The following is a 21,639-nucleotide window of genomic DNA, read 5'->3' as shown; positions in this document are numbered from 1 at the left end:
TACTAGTACCGGATACTACACATTGCATCAGCCCCAGGAGAAACAGCAACGGAAACAGGAATCATCATTCATCATCATCGGCCTTCTTTCTGCATTTAGCGACCGGAGCATTTGACTTTGACCTTACCACTTACCTATCTGACGGCGACGTGATCAGATTCGGGGATTTGGAATTTATCTGTTCTTGTCTCATCGACTTGCTTACACTATTTTTGACGGAGATACCCCCAACATCTACGAACTTGTGCTTCCTCAATTGGGGGAGTTGCAAATCAACCTGTTTACAGTGAACTCAATCTCCTTTGTTGCCACACCACTACCACTACCGCCACCTCGCTGCCATCGAGCAGTCGTCCCACGCCTTCCGAGGAAGGATGGGCTCTTTGAGCCGTGGACAAGAGTCCTCGTGCATCTTACTATATAGCTTACTAGTATCACCTAGCCTAGTCAAACCCTCTGAGGGGTAAATGGGGTTCTAGCCCTCATTACCTACTACCTCCAATGAATGAAAAGGAAAAAAAAGTTAATAAAAGCTCGTAGATGCCTTTGTTTTCGTAAGATGCTTGTTCATCTTCGCATACATACTAGTACTCCTAGTAGTAGTACATACTGTTGATTATATTTTCTTCCTTCATCTAGCTCACTTCTCACCTTGATTGTAGTAATCGCTGACAGCTCACTGATAGCAGCAATAGTCCTACGTTTCAGGTTTTGTGAACCCCACTAGTAAGCTTTCTTTTGCCTGCAATATTACTATTCATGGCTTCTTAAGCAGCACTGTACTTATTTTATGTGTCAACGGCCTTGATTTCTATAGATATTAACATGCCAGATCCTATGGGCACTGCCACTTTGTACATAGGGGAGTATTACAGGCGGTTCAGAAGGACAAAACCTACCTAGGGCCCTTGTTTAGCCTTGGCTCGTTCATCACCTACTAGAAGTAGTGTAACACCCGCATAGCCCTCCTATAAACACCCGTGCATGCCCTGACGGCCTTAGGAGCAATAAATGCTAAGCCGTTGTCGATGCTTAATTAGCAGATATATAGGTATAAATGGGCTATCGAGCACTAATTCAATGACTCTTGAAAGGATCGATGTAAACTCTTTGACATGGCTTCCTCCCTAGGCCTATTACTGGTAATAATTTACCTACCAGGTCAAACGCCAATTAACAGCAGGTAAAATTAGTCGCCACCAAAGTTTCTCGAATAGTACTATAACACGCCGCGCCGTCTGTAGACGTAAATAGACTATTCTGAGTCGTTTTATGCGCCTCTTTAGTAGTAGCGAGATGTTCTCTATAACCTAAGTTAGCTCGAGAGACTTCTAAAGAGCTGTTCATAGCTGATGAATAGTAGTACTAGGTCGCCTTTCCTCTAGATATTAGATCGGTTCAAACTGATTCAAACCAAGTCAGTTTGATCAGCGATTTAAGCAGCAGACTCGGTTATAGCCCAGTCTAAGACCGCTTCCAGATCGATTCGAACCGATTCGACTTAGTATGCTAGTAAATTAAGAATTATAAAAAGAGTGTTGTTCGATCTCAGTTAGGAGCACTTTTCTCAAAATTTTAATTTTTATCTCTTTAGCTTTGGTAGAAATCTTTTAATTTTTACAACGTTTTTTACTAGATAAAAAAATATATATTAATAATTATATAAGAGTCTTTGCGATAATGAATTATTTTCTCCTAATTTAAGAGGAACCTTCTTTACTATATAAGAGAACCTTCTTCGCTATTAGAGAATATCCTAAAAATATCTACTATAATACTTAATATAACTATTAATCTTGAAGGTTAGAAGCAATAAGAAAGTATCGAAGGATCGAGAAGGATCGAGACTTCGCAATCTACTAGAGATATAATATAGTGTTGAAGTCGACTCCAAGGTACTAGCAGTGTTATAAGAAGAATCTGAGAGAAGTACTGAGAACCTGGAACGGACTGGAGAGAGACTTTAGTCTGTGTATAAATGGTATATATACTTAGTACGGTGTAAAACCCTCGGCGGTGGGAAGCTTACTAGTAGGACTATGTAGTGTAAATAATACTTTCGTGGAAGATTAGTAGTAGTACCAGAAGCAACATTCTGAGGATGGTACGAAGTTTGCTGAAATTGGACTAGCCGATAAATGTTGACCAATAGACATCCGCGCGAAATATCTTGGCGCATGAATTGTGTACCGGGTAGTGCCTATTAAGGGGGTGGTTCAACCCGTCTGCCTGTTTTCCAAGTCAACCTCAGACTTTTAACAAAAATTTTCGAGTTTCTTTGGAAAGTGTCTTCCCTATACAATTAGTGAGCTAGTATTGTCTGGCCCTTTGATTCATCTTCATGTCCTCCTGACCATTAGCAAACTCGAATCATGTCAAGCGGTGACGAGCTTTCCTGCTTTTCATTGAATTACGATGCTAGTCCCACCATCATCTTTCTGCATGGACTCTGCTCCAACCACACCGAATACACAAAGGTGTTCCCATTTCTTCCCGACCACCACCTGCTTGCTGTTGACCTCCCCGGCCACTCGCAATCATCACACATTCTTCCGTTCACCCTTCCCAATGCGGCCGATCAGGTCGCTCGGGTGATAAAACAGCATGCCCGAGATGGTCGTGCTCATGTGGTGGGCTCATCCCTTGGTGGGTTTGTTGCTCTTGAGCTGGCGAAGCGACATCCCGAGGTGGTCGAAACCCTCTTCGTGACCGGTGCAGCCCCGTTCGTCGGGTACAGGAGATGGTTCGCAGAGCACCCGAACTTCCTGTACTGCCTCCAGGCCTCTATCTCCAAGTACAGTCCCGGCTGGGTGGACAAGGCAATCTGCGCGTGGATCGGCCTACAAAAACCCGACGGCCTTCGTGAGCAAGAGCGGAGGAATTTCAGCAGGCGGCTCCTGACGGATGGGTTCAGAAGCATCGCCCAATTCGCCGACAGCGATCTGAGCTCGGTGCATGTGAGGACTTTGACCATTGCTGGTGAAATGCAGGACGATGTGCAGGCGACTCGCAACATGGGCAAACTGCTGAGAGAAAAAGGATGCGCGGAGAGCAAGGCAGCCATTGTCAGATCTGGTGCTCACGCTTGGGACTTGCAGTTTCCTCAACTGTTCGCAAAGACCGTTAAGGCATGGATCGACGGGTCGGACCTTCCCGATGGCTTGGAGGATATATCTTGACCTCACCTGCTTCCTTTTATGGGAGCTCTGGAAATAGTACTATACATTGTGTAGTACTAGTATACAGTAAAAATCGTACATAGTGTAAATATGGAGGTGCACCATTGGCATGAAAGATATTTAGATTGACCATGAGCCGTGGACTTTGAAGAATACTACTACTAGCCAGCCACAATCAGATGAGGGCGAATAATATAGATTAATATCGCGAGTAATTTGCCGCAATCGACCATAGGATGTGGAGAACAGGGCTTCCCGTTCGCTCAGCCGTACTTAAGCCACATGCCGGTCAGTTAGTACTAAGGTGGGTGACCACTTGGGAATCCTGACTGTTGATTGTTTTTGTTAGTATATCCTTTTTTTGGTCACTCTATTGTATTATGGAGTGGCGGAGAATAAGTATACCATTATTCCCTTTTTTTTAAGATAGTATTTTGGCCGGATGTGGCCGCTTCTGCGGCCAGGAACGGCAAGCCAGTGCGGAAAGTTGCCGAAACCTGCTCCAAAATCTGCCCGAAATCTGTCTGCTTTTCTGCCTGACATTGCTAGCGAGATATTACATACTAGTACGCCCTAGATCTAGACCAATGGGAAGGACGGCACATCCATCCCAATCTTCAGCCTCAGCCTCATTTTCTGAACAACACCAGATCAGATTTCGGCCGCCTCATCATAAATGTGGATTGAACGAGGGGCTCAGCCTACCCTTCGTGATTTCTACGAGGACTATATCACCCGAGCATGAGCGACGAATACGAAGTCCGACCAACACCATCAAATTCTACCGTTAGATCGAATGCTGTACGCCTGCTCGGGATGCCCTCCTCACTTGGTCCAGGAACATATCGACCTTGCTGAGGCATCATTGGCAACGACTCACCATACTTACCCAGTCGCTTAGATCTTCATTCTCCTGGACAATTTTATAGCCCATCGGCGGAAGCGTTTCTTCCCCTTGAGCTCGAATGGCTGGACTCTATGCATCAGCAATTTCCCCCCTTCGCCGAAATCGAACCTGCAGTCGAAGTCCTAGATACTGGTCTCTCTGTTGCCAGGCTGTCCGATGTACCAGCAGCTGATTTTTCAACGCCGAACAAACATTCCACGTTAGAACGCAGCAGAACTGCCCCGCGAACCCCGCGAGATGCGATTCCACTCGAGCGAGATGCGTCACCCCGGAAATTTTTTCAATATGGATTTGATCGACACGTGGACTTCGCGGATTCCATTCTTGCGCTTCGAAGAACACCTGCAAGCACAAGGTATGACCCCAGTTCACGGCAAGGGGATTGCTCGGCTTCGTGCAGTACAGCCATTGTGGCAACGATTGATGTTTTCTCTTTAGCTTTGCTGTCGAGATACTATTAAATCGATCCTTCTAAAGTTTCCAGATCATGTTCAACTCTGGTTATTAGACATGGGGCGTTTTGAAGGGTTTTAAATATATCATAAGCACCTTCGATGGCCTTGATGGCTAGACTGCATATCGTGTCTACCGGAACTGCCATCGTTGTAGATCAAGGCTTTATGAGAAGGGTTCATTAAAGGTATGGGTTTCAATCCTACGGAGTAGAACAAAGAAGCCGAAGAACAGCAACAAAATGGACTCCAAGCGGGCAGATATAGCCATAGAAGCATGGTGGTACGATTGTGATCACACGTGAAGCCCATGAACCGTGAAGTGGAACCACAGTTGCATATCCATTTCTTGAATCTGTGGACGAATTATGCTCACCTGAATTTATATCTGGCCTCACATGATATGCCCAGCAGAAGAACGATGCTCACGTCGACTGATCGAGACCTCAGTCATCACCTGATGCGATCCAGCATTCCAGATAGATCCCATCGTGTAAAGTTGACCTAAGGCAGTGTCTGAATGAAGAGAAATATCAAGACTTAGGGAGGGCTCTGGGGGGCAGAAGGTGAGCCGAGGATAAGTAAAGCGGCTCGGTACGAGGGGAAGATAGGTGACTACCTGAATTACTCAGCTGGCGAATCTTGACCTCTAAAGTCCATTTCCGGTTTCAGACCTGAGCATCCCGCTATTTAGCCTGAGCTATGACTACCCAGTAAGCCGTTCTGAGCTTTGGCTGTGCAACCCTAAGCTCGGCTCCGAGACGTGCCCTGAGTAGCATGAGCATAGCCCTGAGTCTGCGGAGAGTCCTAAAACTTGGCCCCTTGGTTCCTAGGTTTTGGTGTTTCATATGGTCGGCAGGGCCAACCCCCGGGCTCCTTTCGGTTATTGTTGCCAGGAGTGCTCGAGGCCGCTTTCCTAGGTTAAAATGTCGCCTGGAGGAGGTACTGAGTGGGACAGGGGGATGCAGCGAAATTGGTGTGTAATTTGGGGATGCCAGCCTCGAATTCGTCCCCATAAGAACACTTCCATCTCTTCCAGGTATTGATTAGGTTCTCGAGGAGATATTGGCAGAGGGCATCGAGTATAGAAGGGGTAATAGATCGTCGCCGTCTAACACCATTTAAGGGGGCGGTATTGCTGCCGAACCGCCGAAGATTTGCATAAATCGCTTAGACGGCGCCACGACTGCACGTAGCCGCACTAGCTATCTCGGGATGAGTGAACAAACGATCGACGAACATGTCTCAAATCAGTTCATGCTGTGGGGCTGCGAGGTTCGGTGCCATCTACTGTTTTGTAACTATGCCATGGAAAGGCTGCAGTGCTGTGAATGTCATGTTGTGGTTGACCTTTCCAATGGAATACTGCATTCTCAAAAAGTCCAAAGCCACAGTCAGAAGCCACAGTCAAGAGCCACAGCCCAATACACATCAAGTGCTGGAGATGTATCACGTGATATTGGTTTGATCATATTCTGCGACCTGGAGCGAGTCGGTGACCCCTGGCCGAATGCCTAAGCATCAGATAGCAGGGGTAAAATCCTGGAAGCACAAAACTGGTAATTATACAAAGAGACAAAGCCGTTACCCGTCACACAGTACCCGTCGAAGTCATCTGTACCTCAGTGAGGAGCAATGAGGGCGATCTGCCTCGGCGTGGAGGGTTCTCGTGGCGCTCTTTGCCGGCTAAGACGGCACAGATCTCCGAAACGAGGATAGCACCATGGTCACTGAAGACTCCTGCCAGCCGACTTCAAATCTGCTCTTCGCGCCGAGAAGCGTTTGTCTGTGGTGTTAATATGTTTTGTCTTAGGCTGAAGCATGTCAATCGACTTCGAGAAACCGGCTACGCCCACTCGCCACCTCGAACATGGTCCACATGAAAAACACGTTGTCGAAGACCACCAGAACCGGGAAGTTCTTGCGGCGTTTGAAAGTCCGTTCGATCTTCCGGCATGGCGGAAATGGGTCATTACCACTCTTCTGGCGTTGATGACTACGGCTGTCACGTTTGCGAGCTCTGTCTGGTCTGCAGCTATCGCCGCAACGTCAAAGGAATTCAACGTCAGTGAAACAGTGTCACTCTTGGGGGTGTCGCTTTATGTGTTGGGATTTGCTGTGGGTCCCATTGTTTGGGGTACGTTCGCCGCTCTACGTCAATTGAGAATACCTTATCTATATGTTTCCGAGTCGTCGCATTTCGTGCTGACCTGACGGTGTGGTCGCTGAAGGTCCCTTATCAGAATTCAAAGGACGTCGGTTACCACTCTTCTCAGCCTTCTTCGCGTGGACGGTCCTCCAAATACCCATCGGAGTGGTCAAAAATCTCCCTGCACTTCTTGTATGTCGCCTGTTAGCCGGCTGCTTCGGAGCTTCGCCTCAGGTCTTGGTCGGTGCCACCTACGCTGATTTTTGGGAGCCAGCGGAGCGTGGCGTCGCAACCGCAGTCTACTCAGTAGCTGTCTACGTAGGCCCCACTCTTGGGCCCATCTTTGGAGCCCTTCTCACCGAAAGCAGCCTCGGTTGGCACTGGACGGGCTGGGTTTCCCTCATTCTTGGCGTCGTTGTTGGAATTCCGGCTTTCCTCTTCATCCCCGAGACATATGGCCCAATCCTCCAACAAAGAGCAAACAAGAAATTCAACTCGGCACAAGACTCCTCCGCATTGACCGAACAAAATGTCAAGCAAGCTCCAGCCGTTGCAGAATTTGTGCACAAGTACATGTTCAAGCCGGCAATCATGTTCTGTGTCGAGCCAATGCTCATGGTCATGGCGTTATATATTGCCATCGTCTATGGGATCCTCTATCTGACCTTCTTCGCATTTCCATACAGCTTCGTCCAAGACCGAGGTTGGGATCCTCGTACCGGGACCCTCCCATTTTTGAGCATCCTGACAAGTGTGGTCGTATCTGCGTCCGGGGTGGCGCTGTATTCGAAACGATATTATCGTCCCAGGCTACAGGCTCGCGGCTCGGTCTTGCCCGAGGACCGCCTACCATTGGTCATGCTCGGTAGCATGATTCTGCCAATCGGGCTCTTTTTCTTCGCCTGGACTTCGTCACGCAAGACCTCCCCGGTTCCGCAAATCGTCGCTGGGTTTTTCATCGGAAGTGGCATCATGCTCATTTTCACTAACGCTGTGGCGTTTCTGGTGGACATCTACCTTCAGTCCGCTGCCAGTGCGATGGCGGCAAGCACGATCGTGAGGAGTTTAGTGGCGGCCAGCTTTCCGTTGGCTGCACCACGCATGTATAAATCTTTGGGCACAGCATGGGCTACGAGCGTCCTCGGCTTTCTGTGCGTGTTGGCCATGCCAGCTCCGTTTCTCTTCTACAAATATGGGCGGAAGTTGCGACAGATGTCGCGGTTTGCTCCGATGCCAGAATAGCTGTCCTCCATGACAATGCATGCAGTCAGATCCTGATCATAGTGCGCCCCGGGCTGAGATAGTGGTTTCAACATCTTCCAGCCGCTTTCACCCCAAATTTTAGGTCTTCCAATGATGAAATGGCACTACCACATGCAGCTAAATACCTTTGTCGGGACAGATAAGTTACGCCGCGAAGATGACTACCTCATCCCGGAAGCGACTTGTGCAGAAAATAAGCTCTGACCAACAAATTGCCTCACATAGTGGTCGCTGGAAGGTATATTATTTCTTCGGAAGCCTAGAAAGGTTCTTCTGATTATATACCTCTTCCTCCAGCTGCGTCCGGACTTGACTCTGTTGACGCCGTGGACTCGATTCTTCTCGCTCATGCCCTCTATAAATAAGAATCTGCCATACCCAAATCCCGCTGTGATTGTCCACTCCCTACGCTCAAACTTGCAGGTCCGCCCCCAACGATGCAAACAGCAGGAGCGGCTGCGACCGGCGCAGCAATCTCAGCAAGAAGGCAAAATTGATCGAGCCACAATCAGAACGAGTGTACTTGCTGTAGACATAGCAAACAGATTGAGCAATTGCTTATGAAGACTCACTTTCTTGAAAATCATTGATCAGTCCGGGTCCGATTTCACTTGCTATTGATATTTGTCTCGGCCCATCTGGAAGGGTGTTACGGGCTGTGAGTCTGGCTATTCATGGAAATCGCTTGTAGAAGCGCCTGAGGCAAAATCAGGTTGAGGCTACTTGCCATTTTTCGGTCACAGATTGAACTCCTATTTCCTCTGAATGAGGAGCCTATCGTGTGTGGCTCAGACAAGATTCATGTCAACCTAAAATGCGTCCACACCCCCTGGTGAAGAAGATCGGCGGGTTGAGACGTCGATGCTACAGAATTGTACTACGTGTCAGGACCGTTCGTGTAGCACCAACTTGGTTTTGTCGTTCTTTATCGCTGACCGTTAATCCTCGTCCTTGGATCCCGTTCCCTACCAGACAAGATGGATGTTTTTAAAAGATTGTCAACATCTATAACAAGCCGACAAACTGTTGAACAGAGGGTCCTTCTTGAATCAATCTGACAGCATCGTGTGATAGTCTGGCAATATCGTATGAGAGTCATAAGATGTACATCGACAGCGTCGATTCCGTGCGATTCCGTGCGATCCCGTGCCAAGAGAAGAAGTTATCGACAGGCTATAAGGCTGTCAATATGGCATTAGACAGACAGAGAGGGATATACACAGGCAGATTCAGAACAGACTATCATATCATAAACGCACACATCCAAATTGCACTGTAGTGCAACGCAAACACATATGCGCGATTGCGTTCTAATTTCAACTTCCCTAAACCATTCCTCTCTCACATCGAATATATATATATATGCAAAGACGTAACTGCGACGGCCATCAGTTGCCTACACGCACCTGTTCTATACTGCTTCTAGGGCCCCTTGATGCACATCTCAATGTCAGCCTGCAGCCGTCGTGGCAGCGTCCGTTGGGATCCCGTCTGGTAAGCCGATTCCACCTTCAACTCGATTCCCGCACACGGCAGCGTTGCCCCCGGACCTGCAAGAGGCTCAGCCCCGATGTCCACCATTTGATTCGAGCCATTGAATATGGTTTGTTCGCTGGAGACCTTGTAGTTCATGCCTAGAGCTGTATCGAGAGCTGAATCGAGCTCAACTTGGAGCCAACCCTCCCAGCCTCCTTTTAGTTTCCTGGTACGAAAAGTGCCGGGGCGTTGGTTATTGAGGAATATCGCTATCTCTTTGATCGTGCCACCAAGTTGATGACTTTCCACCGCCAGTGCATCGGGACCCATTCCATTGATCCACTCACGTGACTGTGGTTCAGAGAGTTAAAATTCGTGTTGTAAGAAATGTGCTTAGACTGCTGTTGCTGTCGTGGTTGGTTCTCGATAGAGGTGAATGGGAAAAGGGCTCAGTGAGCAGGTTGTTAAGGATGAAGAAGCGAATTCGAGGATTTTAAGGGAGAATGTAGGCAAAGTTCATGTGGAGGAGATAGACTGGAGCAGAAGAACGTCTCGTGAAGGGGCCTCGATTTCTCGTGAATCAGTGGCCGTGGATAGACCAATAGCGATCAACCATGTATCATGATTGTGTTGCGCCTTTTCAGGGTGTACGACTGGCATCGACGCACTGAGTCTGGAAAGGTGTGTGGATACACAATCTTGAAGTTTCCAATTACCGCTATTGCTAGAAGCGTTCGGGGTGAAATTGGTCCACTTAAGTCTGAAACATTAACTTGGTATCTCTACAGTACATAGATAGCAAATATTTTCTCTCTCAATGGTTACGACAACGTTCATCGGGTTGGCTTCTAGAGGCAACTCTTCATTTGAATATACAATAAGCGCGAACTTCGAGACTGCAGCGAGGAATCGTTCCTGGGCGATCATCGAAAAAGGTATTGTGTGGAACCCGCCAGGGAGAGATTGGTGTCAACCAATTTGAATGATAGTATTTCGTCCTTGACCATGTTGGCATAGTAGACCCAGCGATAGTTTGGCTTATAGTGGAATGTATATCCAGCACCGATAAGTTTGTCCTTCTTGGCGATCGATCGTGCATCTACAAGTCCATCTTCCATGGTAGTATCCAGGGGCGGTATTGGAGGATATGGCGCAGTCGTAGCTCTGGCCATGCAATCAGGTATGAATGTACACCATCCTCGTCTGACAGAGTATCCGGATCGCAAAGCCCCAGAGGATAATCCTGGGGAGGGTGGCTCAGAGCACGCCAATTCCTCAGGAACTGTATGCGGCTGGGCTTCGAATCTGCCATGCCAGCTTGTACAGCCACATTTTGACTTGATTGCGAGCAGTGTCATCGTTCACATCAACATGGACGTCGCCTGCAACAGGTTGAACATCTCAGCTTTTTAGATCTTTCTTCGACTGTCGTAGCCTTGGCATGTCGCAGGACACAATATCAGCACCAGTCCTTTTCTTGATATATGCCTCCAGTTCTGGAAAGTATTCTCGTTCAATGGTTGCCATGTCCAGAGATCTTTGCTCTGGACTCGTTCTAGGCATTAGTCTTCCAAGCTTGTGATGCTGAGGATGGAAGAGAACTTACCTTTGGGGTACATGTTGCCAGTTCAAACCCCTTGGTTTCCAAGGTATAGCTTTCTTTCATCGGTCTGACATCTCTTACTATCACATCATACGCACCATATTTACCTGTGCTCAAGGCTCCACCGGGACACACATATCTCCGATTGTCGGATGATTCGGGGAGGAGGCGATTCACGGTCGTTTTCACAGCGTTGACTCTTATTTCGTTGCTGTCAAGTAATAAACTACCAATTGCTTTTGATGTTGACTCTCTCATCCCTTTCCTGGTTACTAGCAAAGCTTACCCTTGAAGATGAGTGCGGATGTACAAACTTCGAGGGCCTATTTGCGTTTGGTCTAATTCTGTCTACCTCACAACCGGGGCACAGCGGAACATGTTTCGGTATAGTAAACCAAGCTTCCACAAGGCGCTGTGAAAGATCAAGCAATAGCCTCCTAGACTACACCCGAATTAAGTGATAAGCAACATTTATAATAGCTGCTGCAGAGAACCTCTTCCACGTACACTTTTTTCATCTACGACTCTTTCATCATCACAGAAGCAAAGTAAGCAGCGAAGAGGTCGTATTGTGAGAGAAATGGCAAATACCGAGTAAAGGACAATGTCATGGCCACTTCCAGCTTGACCTATGGTAGTTCAATTTCTCACATTGTGGCTAGGGAAGCTTTCGACATGTTTGGGATTCAGAAGCGGCCCAAAAAGTACAAGGTAGAAACTGGAAAAGTTATACTTCGATATCAAGCAAGAAGATAGGGTTCGTTCATGTGATCCTCCTTGAGGCTGTGTTTTCCTACTACTGCCAGGTAGAATCGCACTGTTCCTAAGTGACTAGATGTTTTCTTACTAGGTTTAGTGCCTAGATCTAAAGATGGACCGAAACAAGGTCTCACACCTCGAATCCTCTTGCCGTGCTTGAAGTGTGGGAAAGGCCGGAGTTACAGTCAAATTCGAAATCGCCTTCCGATTGTTTTGGGGGGTGGAAATTGTCTCTGTAGGGATCACGCTGTCTGGATGCTGATAGTGCAGGTTGCGAGACAGGGAAAATACCTGCTGACAACACCTCGGAATCCAGAAATGGTCTCAGGTCAGAGAATAATAAAGTGACGCGTCTACCCAGTAGACTGGAGTCCGGCACAAAATCTGTTCTTAGCTCTACCCATAAACTGAATTGTCTCACTTAATATACTAGATGCTCTATAACGCTCGTATTTTGAAGCATGTCACATCGGGATATTACTCTATTCGATGACGAGCTAAAGGTCCCTCCCGTTGAAATGAGGATGCAACACATACACCACACCCATCGTACCGCCACGGCACCTGCAAACTGGCTCTGATCAGAGTAGAAAGAATCATCGTGTTAGGTGGACGACACTCTCGAAGGGCCGTCTCTGGTGTTGTACTGCCCTGTCTCTTCAATCTTAAGAGACTGAACTAAGTGAAAAGCTTTTTTATTGTACAAATCGAAAGGAAAAATTGTAGCGCAAAGCATTAGCCTCCCCTGTTCAGAGGCCCATTGTACCTCCAACCCCCACTCACTGGTTCTTATTCAGGTAAACCGTTGTCTGTGTAATGGTTGACAGAAGACAGGCGAGCTTTTGGTGTAGCTTCTCCACTAATGTATCATCTGGATTGTATCCTTTCGGATTAGTGATCCCTCCAAAGACAATTGCTGTTGACAGGGTTACAAGATAGCCACTGTGGCAGACCACCTAAGAGGCTACCTGTCACACCAACTGCGGCACTTACCTCAACACCGTTGTTCTTACCGACCTGCGACAGCATGGCAATAGAATAGGAGGTTTTAGGAAGGGCCTTCAGATTACAGGCCAAAGGATACATAAATAGGCAGAGTCTCTCTGAATAGCCAGGGCGATAAGACACAATCAATCAGATAGAACCCCTCCTGTTCTGTGTTCAACAATTACCTTCTTGTATGCTCATCTTATATAGGTCCACTACGTCGTTCCCAGCAACCGATAGCAATACATCTCATGAATGTTTTGTGAACAGAACGAGGCCGTTTCTGCTCTCTGGAAGATACTGAATTATGCCATTTTTGCTACGGCATCTTGCTTAGCCAAATCCTTAGAAAACATATCAACATCGTCGACGTTGTCTACGACGAGAAGTAATGGCCAAGCCGCTTCTGAGCCCAGAGAGAGTCGAACAGATTCTAATGGATCCTCATCCTCGCTTCTTTTCTCTACCTATGACCGTCTTGCTATCTCCATATATGTCTATTCAAAACTTACGCGGCTTGGTGCTAGTACTCAGAAGACAGTGTGATCTGACTTATTCTCTTTTGCCTAGTATGCTAGCTGTAGAGCAGCCTATGTCTTACTAACGGCTTCAAGCCCGATGATTACGATAGCCTGGCACTCCTTCCCTGTGAATAGCATCTCTCGAAGTCTGGTCAACGTGCCCTCCTGTCCGACAAAGCCTCTATTGACAGAGGAAAGGATGTAGGGATGAGGTCTACCACCGCTGTCTACCATGGTGTCCGGAGGCGCCTCCCGGTATGGAATACCTCCTCGTACATTATCTTGATTCGAGACCGACGTGGCGAGTCTTTCTTATCTCCCCAGCTCCCCAAGTAGCCGTCTGAAGCCGTTATCTACCGTAGAGCGAAACGTGACCATGTCGTCGTGGTTTGCGTGCACACTAAGCGATAAATATCCCTCGAACATCGCAGATTCATTCGATACCACCTACCTCGACTATCGGCAAAGGCAGCTCTTCGAAGAAGGACGTCACGTCCAGACGTCTGCTGGCCTCGTGAAGCTCTCGGTATAGGTGGGCTTGGCTGGTTGATCATGGGAAAAAAAAATTAAATAGGGCATCTGCGAGTGCTCCGGCCCTATTTCACTAGATTCAAGAACATAAGACCGTCATCCTAAACAAGGCAAAAGGTATTTACATTCAAGCCACGCGCGATCAAAGCTTCCGGGTCCAACCGAGGATCATGCTTGATAATCTCGCCCGTCTGGTTGTGTTGAAAGACCTGGAATATGACCGGATCATCCATGGTCCTGGGAAGGCTCGTAACCCTCGTCCACTGTTCAAGGGGCCCGAGCCTTGGGTCCTCGTCCGAGAGCACGTTGGATTGTGGGTTGAAGAATCTGTATGCTGTTAAATAGCCAGCATCGTCTTCAAAGACCTGCACTCGCCATGGACTGGGTAGTTGGCCCAGCAACGCAGTGGCGTCGTGCAGCCCGTAGACGAATGCATCGCCGACCAGGGCAAAAGTTTTGGGGTTTCCCGACTGTGGCCGCAGCAGCACTGGAGCGTCATAACCAAGGAAAACACAGGTGATGTCGCCTAACTCTTGTTAGCTGGCCATGAAATGACATCTTGATGGGTCCGAGCTTTGACCACTCACCAACTTCACAACCCGCAGGTCCTAACCCGATGTATCCCCTGTCAGTGATAAAGTACCGTCGACCCTGAAACAGTCGCAAGGCTCGTTCCTCAGAGAAGACAATAGGGACCTTGGTATGACTATCCCAAGCTTCAGGAGAGGGCAGTCCCCTCTTACCCGATTTCCCAAACAGAGCATTGGGGGAGTCCTGTGTCAACCAAGTTTCCAAATCTGGAAATTTGAGCGTGGGGAACCTCTCTCGTACATGATTCCCAGCCACTGTCTTTGCGTATGCCACCCGAAAGGGCTCGCCTGTGACATACAACGGCGCAGTGTCGAGATCGTCAGGCTCCAAAGCCCTCACATCAGCTAGTGTCTCCAAAAGATTGTCGCTTACCGGGATTAGTTTCGTCACATGTGTTATTCTGGCGCATTGCACTCCGGCCACCTTCAAGACGTCTTGCTGCAATTGCTCCTCCCATCTACATTCTGCCCAGCACCGTGAGTACCCAGCGGCAAGCTGCATGCCAACCTCTCTGCCGACAACGGGCGGTGCCGAAAAATCAGGCACCCATGAAGGAGTTCCGGGCTGCTCTCTCCGCGCGAGAGTGCATGCCTCGAAAAAGTCAAGTCGCTGCGCATGCTCAATGTGCGCCAGCATGACCTCTTTGTAAGCATGTCCGACCGGTAGGTCATAGCGGGGCTCGATCCGAGAAGAAAACGAAGCCGGTAGCAGACCGAGGAGACCGTAGATGAGATCCCGCTGGTCGGAACAGCCCCTTCCATCCACCAAATTCAGAAGATTCCAAGAGATGGGGTAATTGGACCCCATTTGCGCTAAACGCTTCACTAGCCGCAGCCTCATCCGCGGAATGAGTGACTGCGAGAGGTGCTCGCTCGTATACAGGAAATTGACTGCGTTGCAAAAACGATCCCAGCTTACGAAGCTATTTCCACAGCACAAAATAACCTCCTTGGCGAGCTGGATCTCCTGGATGACCCACAGCCGTTTGAAATAGTCTCTGTTCAAGACCTGGGTGATGTCCACCCAAGTGCCGCGATCGTACGGGAGCACCGTCCGGCGGTTCCAGTGTCTTTCCGTCGCCGTAGGGGTGGCGATGACCAAGTTGTCGACGGTCGTTAGGGTCTGACTTCCCAGAAAATCGAGGGCTCGCATCGCATTGCTACCGTTTGCCGAATCTGGGCCCAGCCACGCGACCACGCGCTGGGCGCGTGGGTAGATATCGACCATGCGAGGAACATGTTCGTTGCGTTCGTTGACATCCGATTGGTTGATGCAGAGGGCGTCGATCCATATCGTGCGTAGTTTGTCAGGGTAGCGAAGATGACGGATGGCAGAGGCGAGATTCTTCCTGATGGAGAGCTTCGAGGAGGAGGTGCCGGTTGCGATGTATGCTGTTTCAGGATGAAGTGGCGAGCCCCATGTGTAGGACAAGGCTTCATATTTCGGCTCGTAGTTTTCTCTCCCTTCGTTCGGCTGGAGATAGAGGGATGGATCGATAGTATCGATGGGGTGCGTCCACGATGAGATCCGTGTCCCTGTTTCCGGATTCTTGTAGGAGAACAGGAATCGATAGCTTGCGCGTGCCTCGTGAACATCCCAATTTGGAGGCAGTGTTTTCTTCAACTCTGCTAGGGCCATCCGTCGCGAGACCGTCGGATGAAGCGGCGGCAGGGGAACATGTGAGATTTCGAGAAGAATGATGTCTTCAAACCGACCGGGGAGAATTGTGACAAGGCGAATGTCATCCTTATTTTGCAATTTTTTATATACATAGTTCGGCGCCGCCTCTTCGACGGCGATTGACAAAGTATTCATGTTGGTAGGACAAGTGGTGGATGACGCGATTGCTCTGCTTCAGTTTGGTGCGTGACAAGAAACTGCAGGAGAGGAAGAGGGTTAAATCGGGATGAAAGCCAGGAAGGCCGCATGGTGACTTAATTAAGCGCCCAACGGAGTTGCAGTTTCTGCCTTGCGATTGCGGACCAACAAGGGTTCGATAATTCCATTCTTGCACTTATCCCCGTGGTGTTCGTATGTTTCCATCTCCTCGAAGAGACACACTCACAGTATGGCGTGAGTATTTAATGACATTGGGCGTCCAGAATCGGGCCTGAGTGAAGGTGATAGGGAGGACGATGAGGCCAGTGAGGCTCAACAGCAGTCTAGTTAGCCTGAGCAGATGGTGCTGAGGCTGAGCCGAAGTTAAGCCACGTCACGTGAACCATGAGTAGAGCAGCAAGGCCACCAGTCCCAAATGGATGCCAAGGCGGGTGTAGATTCGGTGCTGAATACCAAACAGCCGCTCGAGAAATGGTGAACCCCAAAAACTCCAAGAGAGGACAAGTAACCGAGCCGCTTATTACGACGCTTTGCTTATAACTTTCGCGCAAGAGGTCTGCAAGAGTCGAGAAAAACGAAAAATTGGATGTCATATGCGAGGGAACTGCACAGAGCCAACAATGGCCAATCTGGGCCCACCAAAAGGCAAACACACCATCCGAGGTGGCGCAGCTCCCTAGGAGGTGAGGCTATCTCGCTCTGGCGAATGTGCCAATAATTATCGCCAGTGTGAGAAAGGATGGCAATTTCAACCCTTTGGCACAAGTCCGGTGAACGATACCGCAGATTCCGAACTAGCCATGCCAAAGATCCCCCCAAAAAGAAATAATGGTAACAAGGGGGATGATCCAGAAGGGGCACCTCCATGAAGTCCATTTGGTAATCCAAGCACCGGTCATGGGTCCAGCTGCCAGACCGGGCAAAGGAGCTGCGGCAAACAGCTTCATAAATATCCCCGTCTCTCCTCGCTCGATCAAGTCCCGAAGACTGTGGCTCCAAAATCAAGCGACAGAATCACCCTGATGCCAAGACCTCTGAACAAGATCAGCGTACTCTTCGAAGCCAAGACGCCACAGACGGGGTTGTTTATAGAGGAGATAAGGAGAGACATTAGCATGCAAGCCTACGGCCCATAGATTCCTGAAACGGGTCGCTTTACCAAAGGCCCTGCCAGGCAGCCAAGGACAAACACAGAGAGGACCATTTGAGACTCTACAGGCGACGAAATAAAAAGATCTGACGCGATATTCAAAAGAGCTGGAGCAGGTACTGGGGCAGCGAAAGTGCTCAAGTATGCTGGGAAGCAGAGAATAGCCACTTCCATTCTATTTAGTCTTATCGGCTCGTGAGGGGTCCAACTGACCCGGTGTTGTGTGAGACGTGCAAGGAGGTCGGTACTATCTGGTGAGACAGATCACGGGTACAAGAGGCGGTAGTAGAGAGAGGTCTTGGAGGCTGTAGATCTATGTCTTCTGTGGGTTTTGGCGGATCAAGATCGGTGAAGTGGTTGGAGACGCGAGGGTCAAGCTGTCGTCGTCTGCCCTGGTTGGGAGGATCACTGCCTCGGCTCTGACTTGCTGCTTCCCCAGGCAGTCGTCTGTGGCAGGTTTTCCACTATTTCCGATACCCGGAGTGCCAGAACTGAATATGGTAGGTGCTTCAGGGCTCACTGTGATGGGAGTCCCAGAATTGAATGTAGCATCAGCCATAGAAACTCCGGTAGCAAAAGGACCAGCGATCGAGACAAGGTACATGACATTCGTTTCTCGGTGGGACAGCGAGTTGACCACAAATAGACAGTCACCGATTTTCAGGGGGGATACACGCCCATTAAGTTTTTGGTTTGGGAGTCCTCCTCCGAAATAATAGAATGGTGTATTAGTTTGCACCACATTGAAAGATCATGAAACTTCAGGTCTCCTGGTAATGCAGCACTACTCTCCATAACTTGGAACAATGCTGACGGGAAAATGATAATGCTAAGTTGAAGGGGAGAAATATTCCTCATCTTGGGCGTGGTAAGGCTGACAAGACGAGTAGGGAGAAGTATAAATTGGTGGTGCTTCAGCGGCCTTGGCTCAGCCTCGCTTCAGCCTAGAGGTTTGTTGGCAGCACACGTAGACAATATTGGCGACACACAGCCCCTGTCTCAAACAGTGGTCGAGACCGCCTGCTCGTGTTGAGCCTCAATTGATGTTCAGAGTGCGACGTTCGGGTTGTGTTCGTGAACCACCTCGCCTGGGGTATTATGCAAACGCAGCACGAGCACACTATAAGGGCTTCCGTGCTCTACACGCCGATGGAACTAGCCGCAGAGCGACTAGACCAGAAGCCATCCGTTATAACAAAGGAGAAGATCTGGAGCGCCTTCTTCCATACCGACCCTCGAAAGGTAAATTCCGCTCTCTTCAACCGATATTTCTGTTACTACGAAGAATTAGCAATGTTGAGACCAGAGCAGCTGCCCACGACCTCACCGAGGAGCCAATTGCTGGCAAAGCGCCACGAGGATCAGATTCGCATTGTTGGCACGGTTCGATCGACTTGTGCACCACCCCGATGGCGCATTATGGGGGAGACGAAACTGCCGCTAGTCGGACAGCATATCTGGTGCTCAGATTGTGGGTGAGGGTAAATGTGCGCGAACCCGAGGTCTCGTTGCAGGTGCCACAGACGCGAACCCGACACTGGGGAAACAATCAAAACCTACAAGATTCCGTCTTTCATGCCTTTCCGGTGTCAACATGGAGAAGCGAGGCAAAAGATGGTCGCCTGTATCCTTCTTTTACGGCAGCCTTCATGGAGAATATATCTGAGCTTAAGGTTGAGTGGACAGACTGCCTCGCTGAACATCCAAGGCTCGGTCAGCAAGCCAACGCCTTGAGGATCTTCTTGTACAAATGGATGCTCCAAGCCCACCTGAAACTGTACGACGGGGTTGCCGCAGAGATCGATATGAGGTTCGTTTTCCAACGTTTCGAATGCAAGATTCTGATTTTGATATCCTACCACCAAGGCACCTTCTCGAAGGGACGATTTGGGGTCCCAATCTTCTGTCCCTGCAATAGGATCGAGACCTCAGGTCCATGCTCAGGGCGAAGCAGTAAGACTTTCCGGCAGGTTGGTCCCTATGACGGGCCTCTAATATTGGACCTCGTTGAGTTTCAGTATTGGCTGGATAGACTTTCGGAACTGCATGATGTGGTGTTCAGGTCCCCTCGAGTCAGCTGGCCCCAGCTTCGAGGAGACCCTCGCAAACCTCAATAATTTTGGACGTTTTGGTTGGCGTTCGTCATCTTGTGGTTAACCTTGATCTCGACAATAACGGGCATTATGCAAGCCTGAGCCTGCATTAGAGCCTTCGAGTAGCGACGCCAGACTATGGGAAAGTCACACTAGCTATTATGCCGGCTTTCCCAAGTCATGGCGTTTGACCTAGTGGGGCATGTAGCTACTGTGCGGTTAGGGCTGCAGCGGCGCTGCGCTGTTTGTCACTCGGGACGTGTTCATCGTGGCTGTTTTATGTTGGATGCTATTTGGTGCATGCTGAACACTGATGCCGGTGGCTGGTTGACAATGAAATAAATTGTCAGGCAGCATGCGAGATCTGATGAATGTCTGTTGCTAATGATATCTAGGTACCCGGTAGGTAATAACTCGGAGCGAGAGTGATTTTTACAAGCGGCCTCGGTGCCAAGGCTTGGTAGATCGTGGTTTCCATGTATGAAGAATTGTCGAGGTCTCCTTATGATGCTGACGATGAGCGATGAGGGGAAGGCTCTCGTGGCTAGTTACTACTGATGGTTAGTTGAAACAAGGACGCTCGATCCGCGAGGGATGCTGGGTCACTCGGGGGAGGAATGGAAGGGAAGACACACTTCGACGACTTCTGGTACACAATGAATCACATATGACAGTCTGGAGGCTGTCGAGCAGACTTAGCAAACTAGCAAATGTTGATTGATTTGAGTCAAATAACTTCTACGTCCATCACTGCGAAAGGACCACATAATTCATCCGCACAACATTGACCACCACCATCATCGTGGGCTAACGACTTAGAGGCACCCCTAAAATGCTCGTATGTCGCATATGCCCACTGTCCTTCCATAGACCACCCGCACGCGTTGAAATATCAGTATTCAGTGCGATGCCGTCCATACATTACAATATATCCCGGATAAACAAGAAAGACGCATTCCCCAGCCCATAAAAAAAATCCATCCATGCACCCAAGCAAAATATCTTTCCGTCACCTCTATCATGAGTGCACCCTTCCCTCACAAGCTTCATAGCATGAACGCTAAGCATCCCATGGCAAAAGCAAACACGGAAGAAATAGCATGACCCATTTTATCCGCAGAACCTGTGAACTGGGAGGCACTGCCGGGGGCCACAGGCGTGATGGGCGGTGAAATGGTGCCATTGCTGCCAGTACCATTGGTATACTTGTTACCGCTGTTGATTCCAGCTTCGGCACTGGCGGCAGCATTGGCTGCTGCGTTTGCATTAGCGTTTACAGCAGCACCGGAACCGCCACTGCTGGCGCTAGCAGCAGAGTTTGCACTCGATGCGGAATTGGCACCGCCAGCACTGTTGCCGGAGGAAGCCTCAGAGTTGGCATTGGCGTTGGCGTTTGCACTTCCGGAGCCAGTATCCGAGCTGCCGGAGGAGCCACTGCTGCCCGAACTTTCGCTGGATGAGCCAGCACCAGCACCGGATCCGGCCGCAGCTTCCACATTAGCTTCGGCACTTGCTGCTGCTTGTGCTTGAGCATTGGCACCGCCGGTTGGTCCAATCACTGGGGTCTGGGTGGCATACGGGCCGGTTGAACATGGTGTAGTAATAGTCATTGTGGTCGCTCCACCATTGTGGCAAACATCGCAGGACACAACGGTAGTAGTAAAGCCTTCGGGAATGGAGGTAGGGTTCGTGGTGGCTTCACAGGGACAAGCCTCCGTGATGGTGTAGGTGGCTTGTCCGATAGACTGACCGTTGCTACAAATTTGGTGGTAGACGGTGAGGTACTCGTGGATTTCCTCCACGTCCCCATTTGGAAGGGTAGTGGTGTAGCTAAGGATCTCGGTACCCCTTGGGCTGGTGGGAGGAGGCGTGATCACAGGACCACCTCCGTTGCAGTTGGGACCCGGGCAGAAAGTGATGGTGCTTGACAAGGTGGTGGTGGTGGTCAAAGCAGTCGGGCAGACGGAATAGTATACAGTAGTAGCACCAGTGTCCGCCGGATCATTGATAACTGTACTTGTCTGCGCCTTGGCTGCAGCGATGAACAGTACTGCCAAGGGCAAATTGGTGCGCGTTGATCGCTTCATGTTTCCAGGTTCGGGGAACTGGTAGGGCGTTATTTTGTTGGTTGTAGCTTCT

General features: G+C 49.3%; 6 protein-coding genes and 1 non-coding gene across 7 annotated transcripts; 3 read left to right on the top strand and 4 right to left on the bottom strand.

Annotated features, from left to right (window-relative positions):
- Window positions 1–2,372: 2,372 nt before the first annotated feature.
- Z519_04623 (uncharacterized protein) lies at window positions 2,373–3,179 on the top strand (the record flags this gene model as incomplete). The annotated part of the gene is made up of 1 exon (XM_016762368.1): window positions 2,373–3,179. The coding sequence occupies one exon, from the start codon at window positions 2,373–2,375 to the stop codon at window positions 3,177–3,179; it is 807 nt and encodes a 268-aa protein (XP_016621315.1).
- Window positions 3,180–3,404: 225 nt separating this feature from the next.
- On the top strand, window positions 3,405–3,520 carry Z519_04622. The gene has a single exon (XR_001677170.1). It is a non-coding gene; the product is annotated as a 5S ribosomal RNA (ribosomal RNA).
- A 2,839-nt stretch (window positions 3,521–6,359) lies between these two features.
- Z519_04621 (uncharacterized protein) lies at window positions 6,360–7,929 on the top strand (the record flags this gene model as incomplete). The annotated part of the gene is made up of 2 exons (XM_016762367.1): window positions 6,360–6,675; window positions 6,782–7,929. 2 exons carry the CDS (start codon window positions 6,360–6,362, stop codon window positions 7,927–7,929), a joined length of 1,464 nt encoding a protein of 487 aa, XP_016621314.1.
- A 1,443-nt stretch (window positions 7,930–9,372) lies between these two features.
- Window positions 9,373–9,756, bottom strand: Z519_04620 (uncharacterized protein; the record flags this gene model as incomplete). The annotated part of the gene is made up of 1 exon (XM_016762366.1): window positions 9,373–9,756. The coding sequence occupies one exon, from the start codon at window positions 9,754–9,756 to the stop codon at window positions 9,373–9,375; it is 384 nt and encodes a 127-aa protein (XP_016621313.1).
- Window positions 9,757–10,349: 593 nt separating this feature from the next.
- Window positions 10,350–10,598, bottom strand: Z519_04619 (uncharacterized protein; the record flags this gene model as incomplete). Its single annotated transcript, XM_016762365.1, has 1 exon — window positions 10,350–10,598. The coding sequence occupies one exon, from the start codon at window positions 10,596–10,598 to the stop codon at window positions 10,350–10,352; it is 249 nt and encodes an 82-aa protein (XP_016621312.1).
- Window positions 10,599–13,928: 3,330 nt separating this feature from the next.
- On the bottom strand, window positions 13,929–16,233 carry Z519_04618 (uncharacterized protein; the record flags this gene model as incomplete). The annotated part of the gene is made up of 2 exons (XM_016762364.1): window positions 13,929–14,353; window positions 14,415–16,233. 2 exons carry the CDS (start codon window positions 16,231–16,233, stop codon window positions 13,929–13,931), a joined length of 2,244 nt encoding a protein of 747 aa, XP_016621311.1.
- A 4,313-nt stretch (window positions 16,234–20,546) lies between these two features.
- On the bottom strand, window positions 20,547–21,587 carry Z519_04617 (uncharacterized protein; the record flags this gene model as incomplete). The annotated part of the gene is made up of 1 exon (XM_016762363.1): window positions 20,547–21,587. One exon carries the CDS (start codon window positions 21,585–21,587, stop codon window positions 20,547–20,549), a length of 1,041 nt encoding a protein of 346 aa, XP_016621310.1.
- Window positions 21,588–21,639: the final 52 nt, after the last annotated feature.

The sequence above is a fragment of the Cladophialophora bantiana genome (genome assembly GCF_000835475.1).
Source record: "Cladophialophora bantiana CBS 173.52 unplaced genomic scaffold supercont1.6, whole genome shotgun sequence".
In the NCBI taxonomy this organism is placed as follows: Eukaryota; Fungi; Ascomycota; class Eurotiomycetes; order Chaetothyriales; family Herpotrichiellaceae; genus Cladophialophora; species Cladophialophora bantiana.
This window is presented reverse-complemented; position numbering and strand designations above follow the sequence as displayed.